Genomic DNA, 19,981 nt, shown 5'->3' with positions numbered 1-19,981 from the left:
AAATTGCATTATCCTAAGATTCAGAAATATTGTTCGGGAGTGAATCGTACGACGTGTCTCGTAACAGCTTTGATGTTGAAGAAGGATTGTTCTCGACCGCCACAAAAGCCGTTGAAGTAGGGTAGGACGGCGGACGGGCGGTTTGAGGCTAGGAATGTCTGCCGTTCCGGGGCGTGGGCGTCAAGGGCCCATTCTACCAGGGTTCCTGGGGCACTATTCCCAATAATCTGGCGATCGTGGGGCTAAGCTCGTTCGTGTAACCACTTAAACGAACGAGAGGTGCGAAACTCAGTGAGGATCCGAAAACTACTGAGTGCCACGGTTTGCGATTGGGCCCGGAGCGACCGTATCTTGGTTAAGGCTCAGCCGCAAAATTCAATGGTTGGCCCTGGGAAAGCCCGGTGGGGGGGCGGTGGCATGATGGGGAGCCCCTCTGTACGTACAATGTGTCAAAGTTCCACTGTGCTTAACGCACTACGGGAGTGGTACATGCTGGTGGGCTCCCATATGTGTACATGGTTGTAGCCGAGAGACTTCAGCTATCGTGCAAAAGATATCACAGTTGCCCGTGCTTAGCGATTGATACAGAGAAAAACTCGACAGGCTCTGGGACCGACTCTTAGGCCGTCATCATTCGCCTGAACGGGGATGATTGCCCCTCATCCTCGCTTAGCCTTCGGCTGTGGTCTCGTCGTATGCGCCGCGGCGGCGGAAATGCAATGCTCGGACCCAAGCGAGATGGGCGATAACAATTGAGTCATGGCCATGTTGACATCGATTGGGCCTGGTTGGCGGATGCGGCTTGAGCAGCTCTACACCAAGGCCTCGTTTGCGTCCCGGCGCCAATCTCGACAGAAGCTGTGGATGATTACATGTGGTCCGCGTGAAGAACTCGTACCCTATGCCACAGTTGGTAATCGAAGACCTGCTCGAAAGTTCAACCGGCGCTTTCTGTTATCCGAAACTTGGCAGTCGCTCTGTCCTCCGAAGGTACATTGCATTGCAGCAATTGCGCAGGATCGGTGGCAGGGCAAGCTTTGCATGAAAGACTCGATTGTACAGTATCGTCCCCGGGGTCATCGGACTGCATCCATAGTACGCTTGTGTAGCACTCAACGTGCTGTGGGTACGTATTCAACTTTCTCGGTGCCTGAATGAAGTTGCATCTCGTCGTACGAGCATCAGTATGCTTCAATTCGATGAAGTGTTACTAACGCTGCCTTGTGGTTCCTTCTGCTCGGAATGCAGGATTTCTCGTGTTGGCGAGGATACCGCCGTAGGTGCCAGAAGAGAAGAGGTCTTGTATTCGGATGGTGTCTGTGTTGTCAGCTATTAACTGCCATGGGTTGCGTTGAAAGCCGAGCCACTCTTTGGGCGGCTTCCATGATGCCAGCCCCATAGCCAGCACAGCCTGCGATCTTGCCAAACTCATTCTCAGCAATCTATAAAGAGGACACAGGGACCCAAAGCTCGCCTCGGGAGTAGTTCCGAAAATCATCAGCGAAACGACAGAAAGTTGGTGATTTGCGAGATCCTGCCATACCGAGATAACGAAGCGTCCCTGGGTGCAGCAGCCGGAATCAGTAACATAAAATGCACTATTCAAGTCTGCAAGCGAATCATCTCGGCCTATGAGAAAGCATGGACCGAACTGCGATACTTGGAAGGACTCATTGGCGTTCAAATAGCCCGACATATTGATCGTTGCGGAAAGTCTGTCCGCATCCGCCTGGTCGCCTTGTTCGAGCTTCATGAACGCTGGACTATCCTAACAGTCGTGTTCAAAAGGCCGAGGTTCGTAACTAGTCGGCCACTTAGATCCGACAACGCGTTAGATGTGCCTGGACCAAGCGCCTGGGATGTAAGCCAATACGATCGCAGACTGGGGCATGCAGGGCCAGCGAACAGTATGCATGCAGATGCGCCAACTGGCAACTTGTTATAGGCACAAATATGACAGCGAGACAGCTGGCTACTCGTCTTTTCTTCGCTACGAAGTAGCTGCCACATACCACCATGGCTTGCCGTATGTCCTGGAGGCTCTTCGGCGTCGGCCCTGAAGTATAACCACGATGCACGCAGTCTCTGAATTGCTGCAAGCACGGCCTTTATGGCTGCTGTCTCGAACAATAGCCGCCTAAATCCTCGCACTGCAGCACCTCAGCAGTCGATATGGCGCCTCACTGGTGAAGACGCCTTTCGTCGGAACGTCGTCAAATTAGCTCGAGCATGCACAGGTGTGGCGTGGACAACAGACGTCGTGACGCGAACAACGCGACCGATCGCGAGCATGGCTGCGGTACCCCATTTGAGCAACATGCACTCGAGTGAGCACCGTCTGCCGCTGGCAATTGAGAAGCGACTCAGCAACGATCTCGCCTATATAGCAGCCGCGCAGGAAGGTGTACATAGCGTCACCGCGGCGTGTATCGAGGAAAACAACGGTGGCGACGATATTGGCACCGAGATGACGCTGACATTACGCCTTGCGGCGAATGGAGGTATTCCCGAGACCGTGCGAAGCGCGTTGGAGGAAATCTGGCGCACTGCCCAGACCGGCGCAGGGCCAGGTGAGTGAGCCCGTCAGAGCCACAGTCAGAGTGCTGGGTATTGATCGGCTGCTAAGTCTACGGTGTCCGCCAGGCGGTAGGTCCAAGGCCGTTCGGGACTCGATATTCGCAAAGATTGTCTGCTTGAATGGCGCGCGGATTCTACAGCGCATAAGAAATGCGCTCGGCTATCCCCCGGGATTCATTTCTGGGCGGCCTGGGTTCTTGACAGCTTCAACAGACAGGCTGAAGCGGTGTATTCAGTCAATCCGGCAGTGGAGACATCTGACAGCGTTCGGTCGCTCCTTTGCAGCGGAGCTAGAGGAGTTGGAGCAGAAATTCTGTGCTATTTGTGCCAATTGGACTCCTGAAGATGTAGCTCTGAGTCCAGATGATGCAGTTGTCAAGAGATTGGAGGTTGTCTCGAAGCAGGCGTTCCAGCTGACCACAACAGGACAGAATGGCGGTGGCATCCTTTTCAGCGAAGTCCTCGAGCAAGCGGGTCTCGATGTGAGGTTCTGGCTCGAGAACAAATCCCTTGTGGAGGTCGACAAAATTGGGGCCTACCGTCGCGTGGCGAAGACGCTTGTACAGGTGTACAGGGAGATATTGAACACCTTGGCGATGTCAAATGTGGAACTAAAAATCACCACATTAGCGCCCTACCGGCCAGTACGATCTAAGATCTCGCACAAGATTTCATCTCGAAAGTCTCAGGTCGACTGCTATGTGCATGCCGAAATTCAGCTTCTATGCCACTATGTGCTCGAGCAGCCCGCAGATCGTTGTTTTCCACGGGTAATGGGTACGTCGAAGCTCTCCTGCTTCCTGTGCTTCCTGTGTATCAGCTGCTATGGTGGCTTGGAGCCGCCACTGCCCCATGGCCAGGTCTTCGATCAGTGGACAGTGCCCGACCTGGTACAATTTGACAAGGAAGTTGTAACGAGACTTCGTCAGACCATCGACCTGATGAATGCCACGATCGTCCGGCTCGCGAAGAAGAAATATGTTCCTAGAGCATTCCCTCTGACAAGTCGCGTACACATTGATGAGGTACCAGTGTCCTCCATCGAAGGGTCGCACTCACGTTCATCGAGCACGACCAAGATGAGTGAGAGCTTGCGTGCGACACATGTAAGAAGTTCGACTGGCGGTGCTGATAGCGAGGTCCCAGATCGCGTGACGACCGAGTCGAGGGCGGGTAGCTCTCCGGCACATTCGGTTGGCGGAACAAGCAACAGCTGTTCAAATGGAGAGTACGTGGCAGTAACTGCGGCTGCGCACCACTGGGCCCTTTCTCAAGCTTCCAATGTCGAGATACTGGTAGAGGCAGAGCATCCTTGCATGGGCCAGGCAAGATTGGAACACCTTGCGTTGCCGGACGGCAAACTAGAGGCTGTTGCGAGCATCGTCGTGGATGAGCTCCTGCCCGGAAAAGACTATGTGTTCTTGAGAAACATCGACCAGCCCGAGATGGTACTCGATTTCAAGTTGCCTGAATGGTCCGGATTGCATCGACTCAAATTGAGATGGGGAGAAACCCGATTAGAAGATACATGATCGGGACCGGCTACAGCGAGAAAGGCAGAACATTGTGAGCTTGAGTAGGGTCGTTGGACAGCACTAGTAATAATTCAGGCTGCGGCCTCTGCTCTTACCTCTGTGAGTGTGCCACACTGAGTCGCCGTAGCAATCATTGCTCCTTGGAGACGCGAGTCAGATTTGGCATGAATTGATCTCAGCTTATCCCTTGAATCTAAGTCAGAGCAGGTCTGTCTTGGCGGGATCGCAGCCCGCCCGCCCAGCTCGTTCACAGCAGTAACATTTCTTCGCTGCTCTTCGCACCGCCAACACTGTCGCCAGAGCATGTCGAAACGGCCCAGGAACACCAAGGCTTTGGTACAGCTCTACGAGCGAGTGTTTGTCTGTCCCTCATGTGCGCAGCTGCGTAATGGAATCCGGTCGCACCCACGATCTCCCCGCCACCACCGATCAGCCTCTACGCTGAGCTCGAATACCGCTGTCAATGCTTCACGGAGCGTCCCCGACAAATACAAAACGCTTTACACTGCGCTAAGCGATCTACGACGTGGTGCGTCCGTCCATCTTAGCCTTGGCCGCTTGCAGCTTGCACTTCAAGGTCTCGAAACCACCACACCCAAGATCCGCGTGGCCGTATTGGGCTTGAACGCACAAGACACAGCTAGAAGGATCGTGAGGCTTCTACTTGCGGATCCGTTGGATCAAGAGGCAAGATGGGAGAAAGAGTTGGCTGGTAATAGTGAGAGCTACGAACATGGTGTGGTGATTCGCTTCGGCCAATCTGCGAATCCCAATGTCCCTCAATCACGGTCTACAATACCTACGCTCGACATACCGTCATCTTTGCTGGAGCGCAACAATCTCGAGATCCTCGTGTCGTCCGTCAACCGACCCTCGGCTACACAGGCACAGCGCACTCCCATCGAAGCATTCCTCGCACCTGCAGTGGGAACGCCCACAGCCTATAGCGGCAGACAAACAATGATCAGCCAGCCTGTCCACCGAGCTCTCGTTGTAGCGAAAGGGCTCGAAGAGCTCTTTCAAGTGGCGGAGCTGTTGGCATCAGTCGAATTCGTCACAGAAGAAGATAGACAGTCTATTGCAATCGCTATGCAAAATGCGGATATCGCTGCCGATGGCCAAATACTGACTGTCGATGCAGGCAGGGCAGAGCGAGGCATCGACGCGATCCGCCAATCCCTAGCCGAGGCTACGACATACGAACACCTCTGGGTTGATTCAGGCATGCCGAACCTGTCCAAATGGCTTGCTCGGACGTCCAACACCGATGGTACGATGCCGTCGCAGATCTCGTCCTTAATCTCCTCGATCCTCCAGTCTGTTTCGAGGAGTCTTGAGTTCCAAGCCCAACGACAAACAAATGCTCAAGATCTCGACCTAGCGACCCTTACCAATCTAGGATCCACGATTGACGAATTCTCCCGTAACGCCCATCAAGAGCTACAGTCTGGCTTGGCTTCAGCCTGGTCCTCACGCAACTGGCGCAAGCTAGCCTGGTATAAACTCTTCTGGCGTGTGGACGACGTCGGTCTAATCGTAACTGATCTCATCACCAACGCATGGCTGCCTCGCACGGAGAAGGCAGTCTATGAGCTTTCTGGACGCCTCGCACAAGCTGGGATCTCTCCTATGGATGTTACCTTCACACCTCGCGAACTTATAGAAAAGACGGCCGAAGAGCATAGCTCCCCAGCAACACAGCCTTTGCCCATTCTCCAGGCGCAAACGGCCTCGACTTCGGAAGTCACCGAACCAGTGATCACAAATCAGGCTGGCGCTGCAAGTGTTGTGCTACAGCCTGTACCGGAACCCACTCCCCTATCCGTGTCAATATCTGCCAGGCGGACAACACAGATCACACGAGCCATTGAGTCGCTTACTACACAAGCCCAGCAGCTCGTTCTCCGGACGATGTCCATCACAGGTCTTTCTGCCGGCCTTTCTGGTCTGACCTACTTGTCCATCACGCCAGGCAGCTTATACGAGGCTGGCACCATTGTTGCTGTGGGCACGACCTTCGCCTTGTGGCGTATGCAGGGCGGCTGGCAAAGTGCCACGAAGCGGATGGAAAACGAGCTCTTTGACGAAGGGCGCAGTGAGATTAGGAGGATTGTCGGCCGGATGAGACAACTGGTTGAGGAGAGGGCGCGACCAAGGGTTGATCAGGCAGAGGAGCAGAGATGGCGGTCGGCGTGGGCCAGTGTGCGGAAAGCAAGAGCCGAACTGGACAAGCTCGTCAACAGTGAGCCGAAAGAGCAGAAGTGAGTGCAGGATGCACCGGCACATAAAAATACCCCTGTACAAATACGGCAGCACATCGATATAATTGACCTTCTGTAGAAAGATTCATTGCTTCCTCGGCCGAGCAATGGCAGTTACATGATCGAGTATTATCGAGATGTCTCGTCACGACCATAGCTAGTATCTCCGGTCATATCCACCCTGTCGATCATCCTGATAGCTGTCCTGCTGATATCCTCCCTGCTGGTACCCCCCCTGATCGTACCCTCCCTGCTGATACCCGCCCTGTTGATACTCATCCCTCCTATCCCCCCTCCTCCCCTCCCCACCCCCTCTCCTGTCGTACCCAAAGTCCGGCGCATCCCTCCTGTTCGGATCATACTGATCCTGCCCGCCATAATGGTCATCATACATCCGCTCGGCATGCTGCTCGGCCCTCTTCTTGGTCTCGCGCCGGTCCCACGCATCCTCGCCCTTGGTCTCGGCCAACTTGTCGACCTCGCCGCCCACGAAGCCCGCCAGCAGCTCCTTGGCGAAGCCGTGGCTGACGGCCTGGCCTTCGCGGCGCTGGTGGTCTTCGAACAGTTTCATGCCTTCGAAGGCCGCAGCGCCCGAGATGAGCTCGTGCGAGAACTTGGCCCGGTGCTCTTCCGGGACGGAGTCGTCGTAGACTTGGGCGTGGGAGTCGCGGGCGTCGTCTGGTGAGGGAGGGAGGTTAGTCTGGTGTATATGTTGGGGATGGGCGACGATCAGGGGGAGAGGGAGAGGGTGTCAGTTGCGTACCGAATCCGAACATCTTGACTGTAGGTTGTCGTGTCTTGAGGGGATCTAGCTGGTATAGTGGTGTTTGTGAAGAGAGTATAGGCGTGCTCCGAAACTTGGCAAATGCGAAGGGACAGAGGCTGAACGTGAGTATATATTCGAGCTCGGGTTGCGGTGAGGGAGTGATGCCCCTCGTCCCCCTCCGTCCCTGACGCGTCACCTTCTCACCTCGGGGTCAGCGTTTGTGCCACTCAGCATGCAGCAAACGCAATCGTGCATCATTACCACCGTCTCCACTAAGCAATTGGAACGCAAGATTCGTGCTCAGGTTGTCAACCCCTAGCTGAGCTGGGTTTCAGCTTCCTTGTGCCTGGCTAAGCCCCCTTCTGCAGAGCGTTTACACAGTCTCGATTCTCTGTGGCTCGGGCAGTGACGAAAGGCCCAGGGGTCTCGAAAGCTACCCGCCAAAGTCAAAAGGGAGGGTGCAACTGAGCATGCACTGAGTAAAGTATGATTGACCCGCCGGACACTCCCAATCGATTACAAGGCCTCAGCTGCTTCATCCACAGTTTCGATCACTCCGGCCATGCAAATACTTCCCGACTGCTCACAACCACGGGCTAAGCAGATACTTCAGAACAGAAGACGGGCTTGCATGCTGATGATGCATGTGGGTCGGCTGGCAGATTAAGAAATGCCGGGTAAATGCTTGGTTCTAGTGCTTAAAAGTTTAGTTAATTTTGTGGCTAACGTCACTGCTGCCAATTCCGTGTTTCACATCATTCGCATACCAATTCAAGACCAACCGATACCCGTACCCTAGTGGCTGACACCGCCACTGTACACAGCCGAGCACCCGGGACGTTACGCCGGGCTTCGGAGCTTGCTCTTTGGCTGCAGAGTCCCACGTCCTGCGGGCTTGATCATGCCAACAGTACCAACGCCAGCAGACTTCTCTCAAGACCTTCAGCCTGTCATCTACCTTCCCCCGAACAGTCAGCCAACCAATGTGATAATATTCCTCCCTGGCCTAGGTGACACAACCGCCAACTTCGCATCCTTTGCGAAAGCATTGAACCTCCCAGATGCCGTGACAATCACCCTCCAGCCACCCTACCCGCTACCGTTCCCCTTCGGCCCCGGCTCTCAATGGTCAGACGACGTCCAAGTCGACACCTCAACCGGGACGTTCGACCCTGACTCGCCACTTACCAAGGCCGCCGCCCAACTCGCCGACCTCATTACCACTCTGCAATCGACGCATAAATTCACGCCCCCACAGATCCACCTCTTCGGCTACGGCCAGGGCGGCTCCCTCGCCCTCACCACCCTACTCCACCCCGCCCTCCAAGACATACCGTCCCTGGGCGGCGTGACATCCATCGGCGGCGCCATCCCCCTCGCTTCCTCGGCCGTCACCTCCGGTAGCAAGAACCGCACGCCGGTCCTGCTTCTCGGCGGGCGGCGCGGCGCGCTGGCCAAGGACGAGCAGAGCCCCGTGAAGCGGGTCAGAGACGCGTTCGAGTTCGTCGAATACCACGAGTGGAGGAAAGTGGATGACTCTATGCCCAAGAATAGGGAGGAGGCGTTGCCGATGATGCAGTTCTTGGCGAGGAGGCTGAGGAGTCGGAGGGGGGTGCCGGAGGGGGCGGTGGAGTTGTGATGGAAAGCTAAGCTTCGAGGTTGCGCGTGTTTCTATTGTGGGCTTTGATGAGTGCAGGAAGAGATTCAATGAAGATTTATGTGTAGTTTCATCGCTTGTAACATTCGGGAGTGTGCGGTGAGCAGACCTCTGACATCGGCCCATGGGAATGTGGCAACCCGGGCAATCTCAATGTTGAGGGGTTCGCAAAGTGACACTCTCTACGTTTATCTACGCGTATGTAGCTGAGTCCTCTGATCATACAGATAGGGTCTATCTGCACCCGTCCCGAGGCGACCTGTGCGATGGCATGACCTGGTCCACAGCTAGTCATCGGCCGCTTGCAGGATCATTTACCAGGTCTGACCCGAGGCGTCTTGCCAGTTTCTCTTTCGCGCACTCTTTCGAGTACTGCATGAGCAGAAGCTACGGATTTGAGAGCCCTTGACACGTCGCCGAATCCATTTGCGATCGGCACCCGCCATATCATGCCATGGCATCACTGGTGCTCGAGGGGCGAACTGCCGAAGCGCGTCATCGTGCCGGAGGTGGTTTGTAGAGATGCATGCTGATCAAGCTTTCATGATCCGCGAGGCAAATACGTGAGCTGTGTGATCGTGGCAGCAGTTGACGGGGACGCTCGGCGGCCAGCTAGGCGCGGACCACACTCAATAGTTGGACTTGTGTGTGATCGCTCGCATGCTCACACTGGTATATCCTGCTCGCTGGCCTTCGCGGTACCTTGCTTCGGATCGCTACTCACCTCCGCACCGCCACCATCCCTCTCGTCCGGCGCCGCCATCTCCTTGCGCCTCTCTCCCGCATCGACCCAACGCCTAAAGAACAACGTCGAAATACTCGCCAACCCCAACATCTCGACCTGAAAGATCAACATGGGCACCTGAATTTTCGCCTCCTCCAGCTGCGAGATGCCCTCAAACATGAGGAAACTCAGAGGCATGCCGAGCGCCAGCGTCTTGGCGGGCACACACATGGCGACCGCGACCGTCTCTTTACGGTCCAGCCAGGTGATAGACAGCAAGAAACAGATGAGCAGCCAGACGGACCAGTTGACGATGGTGATGAACACGATGAAGACGAGGTTCGACTGCTTCACATCGGCGAAGGCGTTGGTGGCGAAGGCGCGGTCAAACGTCTGCCACAGCAGCGTCAACATGCAGAGGGAGCCGATCTTGGAGAACTTCCACTGCACGAACACCTTGTGCACGGTCTTGGGGAAGAAGTGGCGCACCGCTTGGCCGATGGCCATCGGCAGGTAGATGGACAAGCCGAACTGCATGAAGACGCGGCGGTACAGGGCTTCGTAGCCGCCGCCTTGCTGGGGGATGACGGCGCTGAACCACGAGTTGGGCAGAAGATACATGCGTATCAGGACGGGAGTGAGGAACGGCCCGATCAGATTCCCAATCGTGGTTTCGACGACGGTCAAGACGGTGGCGCCGTGCGACTGCCGCGTGAAGAGCACATTGGATGCCATGGCCGTGGGCTGGCAGCCGTTGAAGATCATGCCGATCAGCAGCCAGGGGTCCATGAACGAGTGGTTGATGGCTGCGAGCCGCACTACTGCGTACGCCAGCGCGGACACCATGAGGAAGCATTGGATCTGGATGAACAGATGGTGCTTCCACTTCGCGTAGTTGTCGATGAGGATGCGTGTGTCGATTGTGCAGCCGGCGACGAAGAAGACGAGCGAGACTGTGAAAGATGGTCTGGTTAGCGATAAGGGAAGATTAAGTCGGTGATGCAGCAGCGGTGGCACAGCTGTAATGAAGCAAGGGTCCGGATAGCTCTCACCGGACAGATATGATACCACGACCTGCTTGACATTCTGCTGCTCGAGCGGCACCTGGATTTGCGACGCGATGATTGTGACGCAGGCGATGCCGATCAGAAACCATTGGTCTTTGATCAGGAACCAGATGAAGTCGAGGGTGCGTCGGAGTGCCGAGCGTGGCTCAGCTTTCTCAACGACGTGCTCATCGTCGGCCATGTCGAACACATATCAATAAACATAGAGGAGGATTCCAGGTGCGCCATGATGATCGCCATTGCAGGATATTGATTGTCGAATGCTCGCCAGACTCGGCGTCGGAGACATGCCGTACGCTTGAGAGATTAGCCAGTTCTCCAAATGGGACAAACGGTGGCTGTAATGACGCTGTATAAGTTTCAATGACGCACAAGTTTGCGATATAGGCCTGTAAAGGATACGTAATGCTATGATACTCCTCGAGATGGGGAGAAGAGCGATGTCGGCGCGAGGTCTTGGAGATCGGTAAAGACGGCAGAACAGCGCGTCGCCTATTGCTGCACTTCACCGCTGCAAGAAAAAGCTGCTGGCACTCAGTAGTGGTCTCTCAAAATACAGAAGCAAATGGTCAGCCCGGTAGAGATGACAGAGGTACACGAAGCACTTTTGCAAAGGATCAACAACGACACTATAACCCCCAACATGCCACCTAAGGGCTGGTATCTTCTCTGCCCTATCATCCCTCACAGCTTCGCCCTCTGCTCCTCACGTCGCTGAGGGACCTTGCCACGCTCGTAGGATTCCAGCCTCTCCCTGGTGAAGTCGGCCACACTGCAGAAACCGCCGACCGCCATGGCGATGTCGAACTCAGCCAACAAACTGCGCATGACGTGATCCACACCAGCCTCACCCATGATGCTCAATCCCCAGATCCACAGGCGGCCAACCCACACGAACTTCGCACCGAGACACAGTGCTTTGACGATGTCGGATGCGCCGCGCACGCCGCTGTCGTACGTGACGGTGATTTTGTCGCCCACGCCGGCCCGGATGATGTTGTCGAGCGCATCGAGGGAGGCAATCGCGCCGTCCACCTATCCCAGATGATTAGCCGGCTCGTTGTACCCTCGGGGACTCTGCGACGTACCTGCCGTCCAGCATGATTGCTGACCACAATGCCATCGCACCCAACCTCCACCGCCCGCCACGCATCGTCCACATCCTGAATCCCCTTCAGCAGGAACGGCTTCCCGCCACTGATCTCCTTCCACGTCCGGATCAACCACGGCATCTTCTCCCAACTCCACGCCCTACCGTGCCACACGCTATCAATCCACGCCGCGCCGGCCCGCTGCGGCTCCTTCTCAGCATCGATCCCCCACTCTTCCAACCGTTTCCGGAACACCGGATCAGTCAGTCCCAAGTCCGCCCCAATACCCCTGTAGAAAGCGTAGTTGCTCGTGTAGATGTCATCGTGCCGCCACCCCAGCTGCCACGTATCCGTCGTGAGTATGCACGCACTAAACCCACTCTCAACCGCCCTCGTCAGCAGGCTGCGCGTCAACTCGTCATCATGCGGCATGTATAGCTGAAAGAACCGCACGGGCTGCTCGTTGTCCGCGCCATCGATCTTCACAGCACCGTCGGCCTGCCGCCCGGCGTCGTTGGCCGCCGCGACCGCCTCGATGGAGGTGGAGCCTGCGGTCGAAAGGCCGTAGGGAAGGCGGAGAGCGCCCGCTACTTTGGCAACGGGGAGCTCGCCTTGCGGGTGGTAGATCTTGTTGATGCCGATGGGGGCGAAGCCGATGGGCGCAGCGACCTTGTGGCCGAAGAGCGTGGTGCTTGTGTCGCGCTGGTTGGTGTCGACGAGTTGTTTGGGGATGATGCGGTGTCGGAACTGTTGGGGGAGGTGAGTGAGTGAGTGGGTACTGCGACACGATTTGTGCGGGAGGGCCGTGACAAGCTAAAAGGGATGCAACGATGCGCTGTTAGCGAGGAGGGGAGGAGGTCCTTACAAAGGCATCACGGTTCGCTTGATGCGTCCACGAGGCACCGGCGTTGGACTCGGCGTACAGACGGCCGTTGCGTGAGAGACACTCGCGGGCCAATGCCTCAAGCTGGTCTGGCCGCGTATTGAAGGGCTGTGTGCGGCCCTCGTTGACGGACCAGAAGGCTTCGCGTTGCTTGGCCTGCCATGAGGGCGTGCTGCGCGGATATAGCTTTGGAATCTGGGGATCGGACATTGTAGTTGATCTGGAGGACGACTGGCGAGCGAGCAAATGATCAGGAAGTGGGAGAGCAGGCAGTGAACTTCTTGGCGCGTGCGAGAATGAATGCTTATTGAGACGGTGGTGGCGGTGGTGGTGGTGGTGGTGGTGGTGGTAATGAGTCAAACAAGTCAATGATAAACGTGTATCATTAGTATTTATCAGTCATTCTCAGTCAGCAGTGCAAATGACGTCTTCCTCACTTCTGCGATGGTGTTAGGCCGGCATGTTGGGTCAGGGGAAGCTTCATATGCCGGAAATCTAGCTTCCACGATCGTCATGTTTACGTCCGCAGCGTGCCGCTTCGGTCGGAGCCTCACCGACACCCGGTCGCAAGTTCATAGTGTTCTCATTACAGCATCATGCATTCATATATTTCATGTAGTCAGACAATGTCTATCAGGCCGGGCGACCACTGCGTGCAGGTCTCTCGTGTGTATCACGAGCCTGCTCAGACCTCCCGCGATCTGGTATCTCAGTTGACGCTCGGATCTCCTCTTGAGCATCAGCCTCATCATCTTCCTCATCACTGCTATCATTCGGGTCAAGCGCCTCGTCTTCCGGTGTCTGTCCAACAGGACGTCTTCTCTTTTCAAAGTCTTGAGTGTGGGCTGAGGCGAGTACTGTTGCGACGCGGGCAAGAGCACGGAAGGTAGGCGTCGGTTGAGACTCGATACGCCTGCGGCGTATAGAGCTGGTCTCGGTGTCGCCAGTGAACTGCCGTTCCACGTCTGCGCCAGTGGCGCCCTGGACCCCGTCGGGAATAGCTCTAGGCTGCATGTCGGGACGAATACCGACGCTTGGCCGTTGTGACACGCTCTCCTCCTCAGCCAGCTTGTAAGGTAGGGGCACATCGCGATAGGCACGGAACTTGTCCACATTGTTGCAATGTTCATTCTCAACTCTGAGAAGCGACCACATGCCTCGTCGAAAAACTTCAGCAAATCCAACAAAGAAGCTTGCGGCAGACGAATGTTGTAGATCTTCCGTGAAGATTGCATACACAATCCACTGCTGCCGCAGCACGATATTGACCATCATCGCTGCGTAGTATATTCTTCTTTTCTTGTATGCAAGGCGCGCACGCAGGAATTTGTTGCTGGAGACCCAGTCGCCCAAGGACCAGTCCATTAAGATGTCCCAAAGCGTACAATAGACGGCGTTCAGCGCAGCAAACGTCATGAAGGCTGCTCGTGTCTGATACGACTGGTCGATCCGATATAAGCTCAAAGATGTGTAGTAGAGTATGTTGCCGCAGTACTTGGCAAAGTTGGCCATGTGAGGAAACCAGTTGCGGGAGTCCTTGAAACGCCGCAAGCACTGCAGCGCTCGAAAAATTGCTGGAAGAGCAGTGAAAAAGCCGAGGAGCCGCGAGTGGTTCGAGTTGCATCGAGGCGGATTGTCCCACTCGTTGGAGTACAGACAGAAGAACAGAGCAACCTGACTCATTGTGTAGGATGAGGAGGTATACATGTCGCCAAGGTAGAAGTCTCGAAACTCGACGGGGTAAAGTCCAGCACAAAGCAGGCGCCAGTTGGAATAGGCCCACCATTTTCGGGCGTGGGGATAGATGATCTTGAAAGGCAGAGCCATGATCAGAACGGTGATGGCAATGAGTAAAACTGGCCAATAGAGGAAAAGGGCATCGACATCAGGGTGACGGAAATTAAGGTAGATGACCAGGCCTTGCAAAAACAGGAAGAAGCAGGGCAATTCGGCAAGTTGTCGCCAGTCGAGTGTATGTCGCGGATCGAATTCGAAGACAAAGGCGTAATTGATTCGGTTCGCCTTCCAGACTCTGCAATTGAGAATGAAAAGCAGACCAAGGAGCACAGCCAAGAAGTAGCCACCGTGCAGTTGGAGCAAATAACTCGTCTGCGTGGCCCGTATGCCCTCAGATCGGAAGAGCAGCCTCAGCCCCTCGATGAGGCCGGCGATGCCCAGGCAGGTACCAGCGGCCAGCCAGAGGCCATTTCGGAAGGTAACGCCAGAGTAGTCGCCGCCTTTCAGCTTGGATCTCAGCTTTCCCACAGCAACTTTGTGGTTGCCCCTTTCGAAGTAGCGTGAGTAAAGATCCTCGACCGTCACCATGTGATGGTTGATAACATCACTTTTGACAAAGTAGGCGTTCTGAACATATTCGGAGTAATAACGGAGAGGGGGACGGGCATTCACTGCTTTGTCGTATTTCTTGTTGATTTTCCGGAAAGCCGTCTGGTTCAGCATCGAGTATGATTTCAGCAGCTCCAAGCCACGGTAATACTCTTGCATGGCCAGCTTCAAGCGCCGCTTGGCAACGCGGTAGGATGGTGCATGCTGCTGCCTCCTTACGAAATCAGCTCTGTCATCCGCAGCTCCATTCCCGTCGGAGGTTTCGGAAAGAATTTGAGGCGAAGTGTGCTGTTGCAAGGACGTCGAGACACGGCCGATTTTGGATTTACCGGTGACAAAATCGCCAATTGGCTTGAGGGCAGCAGTGCCGAACCCATTAGCCTTGCTCAGAGGGCCTTTTTGCTTGTCACTCATGCCATTGAGAGCCCCATTCTGGGCGGCGGCGTGAGCTTGGTTAGTCAGGGAGTTGATTTCGTCTAGGCGATGATCACGCAGCTCGTGCAACTGTTTTCGCAGAACTCGCAATCGATCATTGGCCTCTTCTTCCTTGAATTTGTAGAACTCTTCCACTTTGTTGAGCTCCTTATCCAGGAAAGTGAAGAAGTCATCTTGTCTTGCATCTAGCTTTTCGTATGCTTCAAGTTGCACGTCACCACCAGCAGGGCTCTGTCGCAACCCAGAGCTGAACATACGACGTAGTCTCGAGCGGGAGATGGTGTTCGGTACGGTTGTATTCTCTGCGGCGGGCTGCGATGTCTGATGCTTCTTTGCAAACATGCGTCGAGCGAGACTGCCTTTCTTTGTGCTATCTTGTCCAACATGGTACGGATCTGGCGAAGACTGTTCCGGTTGAGTGACTGGAGGGGGTAGATTGGAATGGGGTTTTGCGTCGGTGGTTTGCTGTTGACGAGCACTGGTAGGACTCATGGCAGGATCTGGAAGGTCTAAGCTAGGCAATCTTGCAGGGTCATTGGGAGGCGAGCCAATGATACTACCATAGCGGGCCGTCCTTGCCGGTTGTAAAGGCGTGTCTTCTTGTGGGCTGGCCTCAGGTGAAGTCCGTGAGCTTTGGACTTGACTATCGGGTTGGCTACTAGGTATGAGGACAGGTGGGGATTGAGCAAACAGGGTGCCGCTCTCGCGACGGGTGCGGTCAGGATTTGGCCTTTGATGGGGAGGAACGTGATCGGCAGCTCCGTCCAGCTGGGGCTGCGTGCGGGAACGACGCGCATTGTAGTCATAGTGAGTGAATAGCTGGCCTGGAGTCTGATATCCCGGTCTTTGCGCGCGGGCGGCTTGGTTTGGAGTTCGGTGTGCGTCTCTGAGTGCTCGAGTGACGGCTTTGATCCTCTTCTTGCCTCCCTATTGCGCTGGTGAGTATGCAGCAAATGATATGAGGGAGTATTCCCGGAGCGCGCACCTTGTAGTTCAGGTACTTGGACCTCCATTCTGGGACGAGGTCGTCGTCCAAGTCTCTGATAACTTGTTAGCTGGCGCACGGGTCGCAGTCGGAGAAGCGCGTACTTTGCGAACTTCATTGCCTGAGTCTCTTGTCGGCAGTGGTCAGCCGACCCATTGTCACGCGACCGAGCTCTTCACCGGTAGAAGTCGTGTAGCTGAGGTCAGGTGAAGAGCAAGCGCGCAGACCGCTTGCGGGAGGAAACGCTGTTTCGGCATGATGGCAGAAAGAAAATGCAATGCCATCATTCCTCGAGTGGGGACGGCACTTGTACTCCGTACACCAATCGTTCTAGCGCACGTGGGGGGTTATCACTTCCTAGAAGAGCCTCCTCGATCTGGCCTCTACGATCGCTTGTTTCGCTTGTTCAGAGCTCTGGATATAATGCTGCCTACTTGGTCTGGCCGTTGCGTGGATTGGCCACTCACAGCGGTGAGTCCCACGTGTCCCGCTAATCCAGCACCAGAGCGAATGGCGAGGGTACAGATTCATCCTCACGGATCAACCACTACTTAGCCGTCCCGTGCAATGACCACATTTCAATGACGAAGCTAACGAACGCTTCAACAACTGTCCGCGCTCGCCACGGCGATGAGGTAGGCGAAACAATGATCGCGCGCCCAAGACCACACCGGTCTCCTTTTTCTGAGCACCTATGGAACCTGCTATCAGCCTACCCGGTCTCCCTTCCCTGCCTGGGAGTTCGTAAGACACTCAGCGGCATCAGCAAGTCGTCGAACAACCGACAGAATCCATCCCTACCCTTATCGACGCAATAGTAGCAATGGAAACCCCTCCAGCCTGGTCAATTTCGGTTGCCTTAATTACAATGGGAAACGCTCTTGCGTCACGAGGCTGCACGTTTAAAGGAGGCTTGGCACTTTTGCGAGTGCAGTCATGCCTTTCGGTGAGTTTCGGGTAGTGTACGTCACAGGTGAAGATAGATAGTGGGCGGGCGAAAGGTGACAGTGAGTATCTGCAAGGTTAGAGAGGTGCAAGTATCGTTTCATCCTCCAGACGACCTTATTGAAGACATTCTGACCGGGCCTTCGTCACAGTTCTATTACCAAAAGTCAACCAAGTTGGCTCGTAGCCGTCTGTCGAGTATGTCTGTACCACGCCTGTTCCTTCAAAGGTTGCTCGAATGCCTCTCTCATGTGCCAAAGTATTCGTTGAATTCATCACGTGAGGAGAACTGAATCCGCAGGCACATGCTGAACGGCATTACGCTTCCTTCGAGTGGCTTGACTTGAGAAGCCGCTCCTGAGTTTCTATTTGTAGGCACGCCACTAAGCGTTACAGCAGGTATGCTTCCAGGGGCTAGCAAGCCGTTCAGCAGATCATCGTGTAGATCCACAACGAGGACATCGCCGAAGCTCCGCTTCGCTTTCTTGCATGTAAGCCACATCGGCTCGTTCAACTCGCTTGAGCCATGTTGAATAGCTGTTCCCTGGGTGTGGCACAGTGACAACATATACGCTATCTTTTCCGTGGTCAGGTGAGAAAGAGACAGCTGCGTGAAAAGGCCGGGCGTAGCTAATTGCAGGATATACGGCGGCTTCTCATCTTCTGTCTGATACTCCACAAGAACAAGTACGAGGCCGTCAACGCCGAGCCGCCTGGGTTGCAGTACGATGCCTGCCATGCCTTGGGCATCCAAGGGCCACAGACGGACAAGTTCGCGCGCTTGAGAGGGGTAATTGTGACGAAGATGACTTTCGATTGGGATCTTGCGCAGATAGATCAGCCGCTGCTGTGTTCCTAGAAACAAGCTCGTTGATTTAGCATCTGGGGGCATTGGTAGGTTCCTGACATATAGGGCGGGTCTTGGTCGATGGCTCTCTTCTACCGTAAGCTCCACAGTGGCCACAGGCGACGATTCGCCATTGTCCCTTGCAAGACCTTGAAGTTCATGAAGCGGCGAAGAGTGTACTCGACCTTCCAATTCTGATGTCGAAAAGATATCGCTGTTGAAAGTCCACGGTTCGGAGAGATACACGCCGAGTCGCTGGAACGATGGACCCGATTCAAAGCGACAATCAAGCACGCAAATAACTCGATTTCTGGATGAGCTGGCATTCCGTAGAGGAAGTTCGATCCTCAGTCCAATATTAGTCATCGCGTACGGACGAGTGGTACCGACCGGGATGACGCTGCCCGCGTCCACAAATGCATGAACTGATGGAGCAAGCATGCCACTATAGCGAACGCGCGGGTCTTCATTTTTATGGTTGCGCCAAGCGAATATGGAATAGTCCGCAGAAGTCTTGATAATCTCCTCCTGTAGACGTGTGAAAGCTTTGTCACCTTCTCCATACAAGAGTGGCATGTTGATATTGAAGAGTCCAAGTAGACAATACGCCATATCCTCCCGGCGCGATGTCTGTCGTCTTGCTGCCCATGACATCTTTTTGGCTACACTGGCGCGCTCAATGTTGCCATCCCGGAGGGTTTCACCATCGATTCCCGTAATCTCTGATATAGATCTTGATAGATCGATGATGCTGGACGCGTGTTCGACAGTGCCGGCTTTATCACCCAAATAAACCCAGTCACGCCCGAAGAATCGTACCCTTCTTGGAGCAAGGAGTTCTTGCAGACACCAGCCTCGACGAAACCTGTCGCACGTAAACGATCGACGGACACAGAATTTAACGCCACGACTTACCACCTGCTCTGCGCAAGTTGTTCTTCTATTTCCCCTCTGCTTTCCAGAACATCGGCCAGATGTGCGTAACAAACTTCAGACTTCTGATACCACTCATACATCGAGTTGATGGCTTCTGATAGCTCCGCGCTGCTCGACTTGTCAATAGCGCAGGTATCTATCCACACGTAATCGAGACCGTCGTTAGCCGCCTGGCGAGCGCATTGGATGATCTTGTGATAGCCTGATTTGGCTTTGATCTTCTCAGCAGCATCTACGGCATGGAGTGAAGACTCTTTGGCATTCGCCAGGTGTATGGCCTCCTGGAAGCTGACTTCTTGACCCTTGTCCCACGTGTGTGAGAGGATGGCGTAAGGCGGGATATCGGAGTCATAGAATTCCTCCAACTCGAGAGATATGCATCTGAGCAGCCGCATACTCTTTCCACGAGCCTGAGGTTGTGCAGGTACATTGTGTAAGCGCAATGCTATGGTTTGCCAGCTCACACAGGAAGCGAGACGAGAGTCCGAACTCGCTACGGACCTCCGAGTTTCGCCTCACTTGGTTGCCGTCGTAACTAGGTTCAGCCTTGCCGATTCGTCTCAGCCTTGTTTGAGCTTGGCGTGTCGATGGGTCTCTCTCGCCTTGTCCAACTCGCCGAGCTCGCCCCAAATGTCGCTCAAGTATCTCTTTCCCGTCCCTGGAGAGGCTCATGACGAGCCAGACATCCCGTCGGGCTCGAATCCAGTGTCGATAACCAATCCCTGAGCATCCGAATACTTGCAAAGCCCGAGCGGGCGGATCAGAATCCCGGCGGCTACACAGCCATGGCAATGGTGCTGAAACAGGACTGTGACATGGTGATTCCACCTTTGGAACAAGGCAATAATTGTACCCACCCACGTTGCCCACGCAGCGACTGAATTGCCTGGCTTGTCCGCCCAGCCCGCCCTTTCCCACGGTAGTGG

General features: G+C 55.0%; 8 protein-coding genes across 8 annotated transcripts; 3 read left to right on the top strand and 5 right to left on the bottom strand.

Moving 5' to 3' along the window:
* Window positions 1-2,317: 2,317 nt before the first annotated feature.
* HMPREF1541_10768 (uncharacterized protein) lies at window positions 2,318-4,109 on the top strand (the record flags this gene model as incomplete). The annotated part of the gene is made up of 2 exons (XM_008715437.1): window positions 2,318-2,570; window positions 2,644-4,109. The coding sequence occupies 2 exons, from the start codon at window positions 2,318-2,320 to the stop codon at window positions 4,107-4,109; spliced, it is 1,719 nt and encodes a 572-aa protein (XP_008713659.1).
* A 306-nt stretch (window positions 4,110-4,415) lies between these two features.
* On the top strand, window positions 4,416-6,377 carry HMPREF1541_10767 (uncharacterized protein; the record flags this gene model as incomplete). The annotated part of the gene is made up of 1 exon (XM_008715436.1): window positions 4,416-6,377. The coding sequence occupies one exon, from the start codon at window positions 4,416-4,418 to the stop codon at window positions 6,375-6,377; it is 1,962 nt and encodes a 653-aa protein (XP_008713658.1).
* Window positions 6,378-6,530: 153 nt separating this feature from the next.
* HMPREF1541_10766 (uncharacterized protein) lies at window positions 6,531-7,149 on the bottom strand (the record flags this gene model as incomplete). The annotated part of the gene is made up of 2 exons (XM_008715435.1): window positions 6,531-7,051; window positions 7,137-7,149. 2 exons carry the CDS (start codon window positions 7,147-7,149, stop codon window positions 6,531-6,533), a joined length of 534 nt encoding a protein of 177 aa, XP_008713657.1.
* An 891-nt stretch (window positions 7,150-8,040) lies between these two features.
* HMPREF1541_10765 (uncharacterized protein) lies at window positions 8,041-8,778 on the top strand (the record flags this gene model as incomplete). Its single annotated transcript, XM_008715434.1, has 1 exon — window positions 8,041-8,778. The coding sequence occupies one exon, from the start codon at window positions 8,041-8,043 to the stop codon at window positions 8,776-8,778; it is 738 nt and encodes a 245-aa protein (XP_008713656.1).
* A 682-nt stretch (window positions 8,779-9,460) lies between these two features.
* Window positions 9,461-10,768, bottom strand: HMPREF1541_10764 (uncharacterized protein; the record flags this gene model as incomplete). Its single annotated transcript, XM_008715433.1, has 2 exons — window positions 9,461-10,473; window positions 10,573-10,768. 2 exons carry the CDS (start codon window positions 10,766-10,768, stop codon window positions 9,461-9,463), a joined length of 1,209 nt encoding a protein of 402 aa, XP_008713655.1.
* Window positions 10,769-11,271: 503 nt separating this feature from the next.
* HMPREF1541_10763 (uncharacterized protein) lies at window positions 11,272-12,771 on the bottom strand (the record flags this gene model as incomplete). Its single annotated transcript, XM_008715432.1, has 3 exons — window positions 11,272-11,622; window positions 11,676-12,425; window positions 12,544-12,771. 3 exons carry the CDS (start codon window positions 12,769-12,771, stop codon window positions 11,272-11,274), a joined length of 1,329 nt encoding a protein of 442 aa, XP_008713654.1.
* Window positions 12,772-13,194: 423 nt separating this feature from the next.
* HMPREF1541_10762 (uncharacterized protein) lies at window positions 13,195-16,445 on the bottom strand (the record flags this gene model as incomplete). The annotated part of the gene is made up of 3 exons (XM_008715431.1): window positions 13,195-16,269; window positions 16,328-16,382; window positions 16,432-16,445. The coding sequence occupies 3 exons, from the start codon at window positions 16,443-16,445 to the stop codon at window positions 13,195-13,197; spliced, it is 3,144 nt and encodes a 1,047-aa protein (XP_008713653.1).
* Window positions 16,446-17,519: 1,074 nt separating this feature from the next.
* Window positions 17,520-19,450, bottom strand: HMPREF1541_10761 (uncharacterized protein; the record flags this gene model as incomplete). Its single annotated transcript, XM_008715430.1, has 2 exons — window positions 17,520-18,984; window positions 19,035-19,450. The coding sequence occupies 2 exons, from the start codon at window positions 19,448-19,450 to the stop codon at window positions 17,520-17,522; spliced, it is 1,881 nt and encodes a 626-aa protein (XP_008713652.1).
* Window positions 19,451-19,981: the final 531 nt, after the last annotated feature.

The sequence above is a fragment of the Cyphellophora europaea genome (genome assembly GCF_000365145.1).
Source record: "Cyphellophora europaea CBS 101466 unplaced genomic scaffold supercont1.14, whole genome shotgun sequence".
In the NCBI taxonomy this organism is placed as follows: domain Eukaryota; kingdom Fungi; phylum Ascomycota; class Eurotiomycetes; order Chaetothyriales; family Cyphellophoraceae; genus Cyphellophora; species Cyphellophora europaea.
Note: the sequence above shows the minus strand (reverse complement) of the source record. Positions and strands in the feature narration are given on the sequence as shown.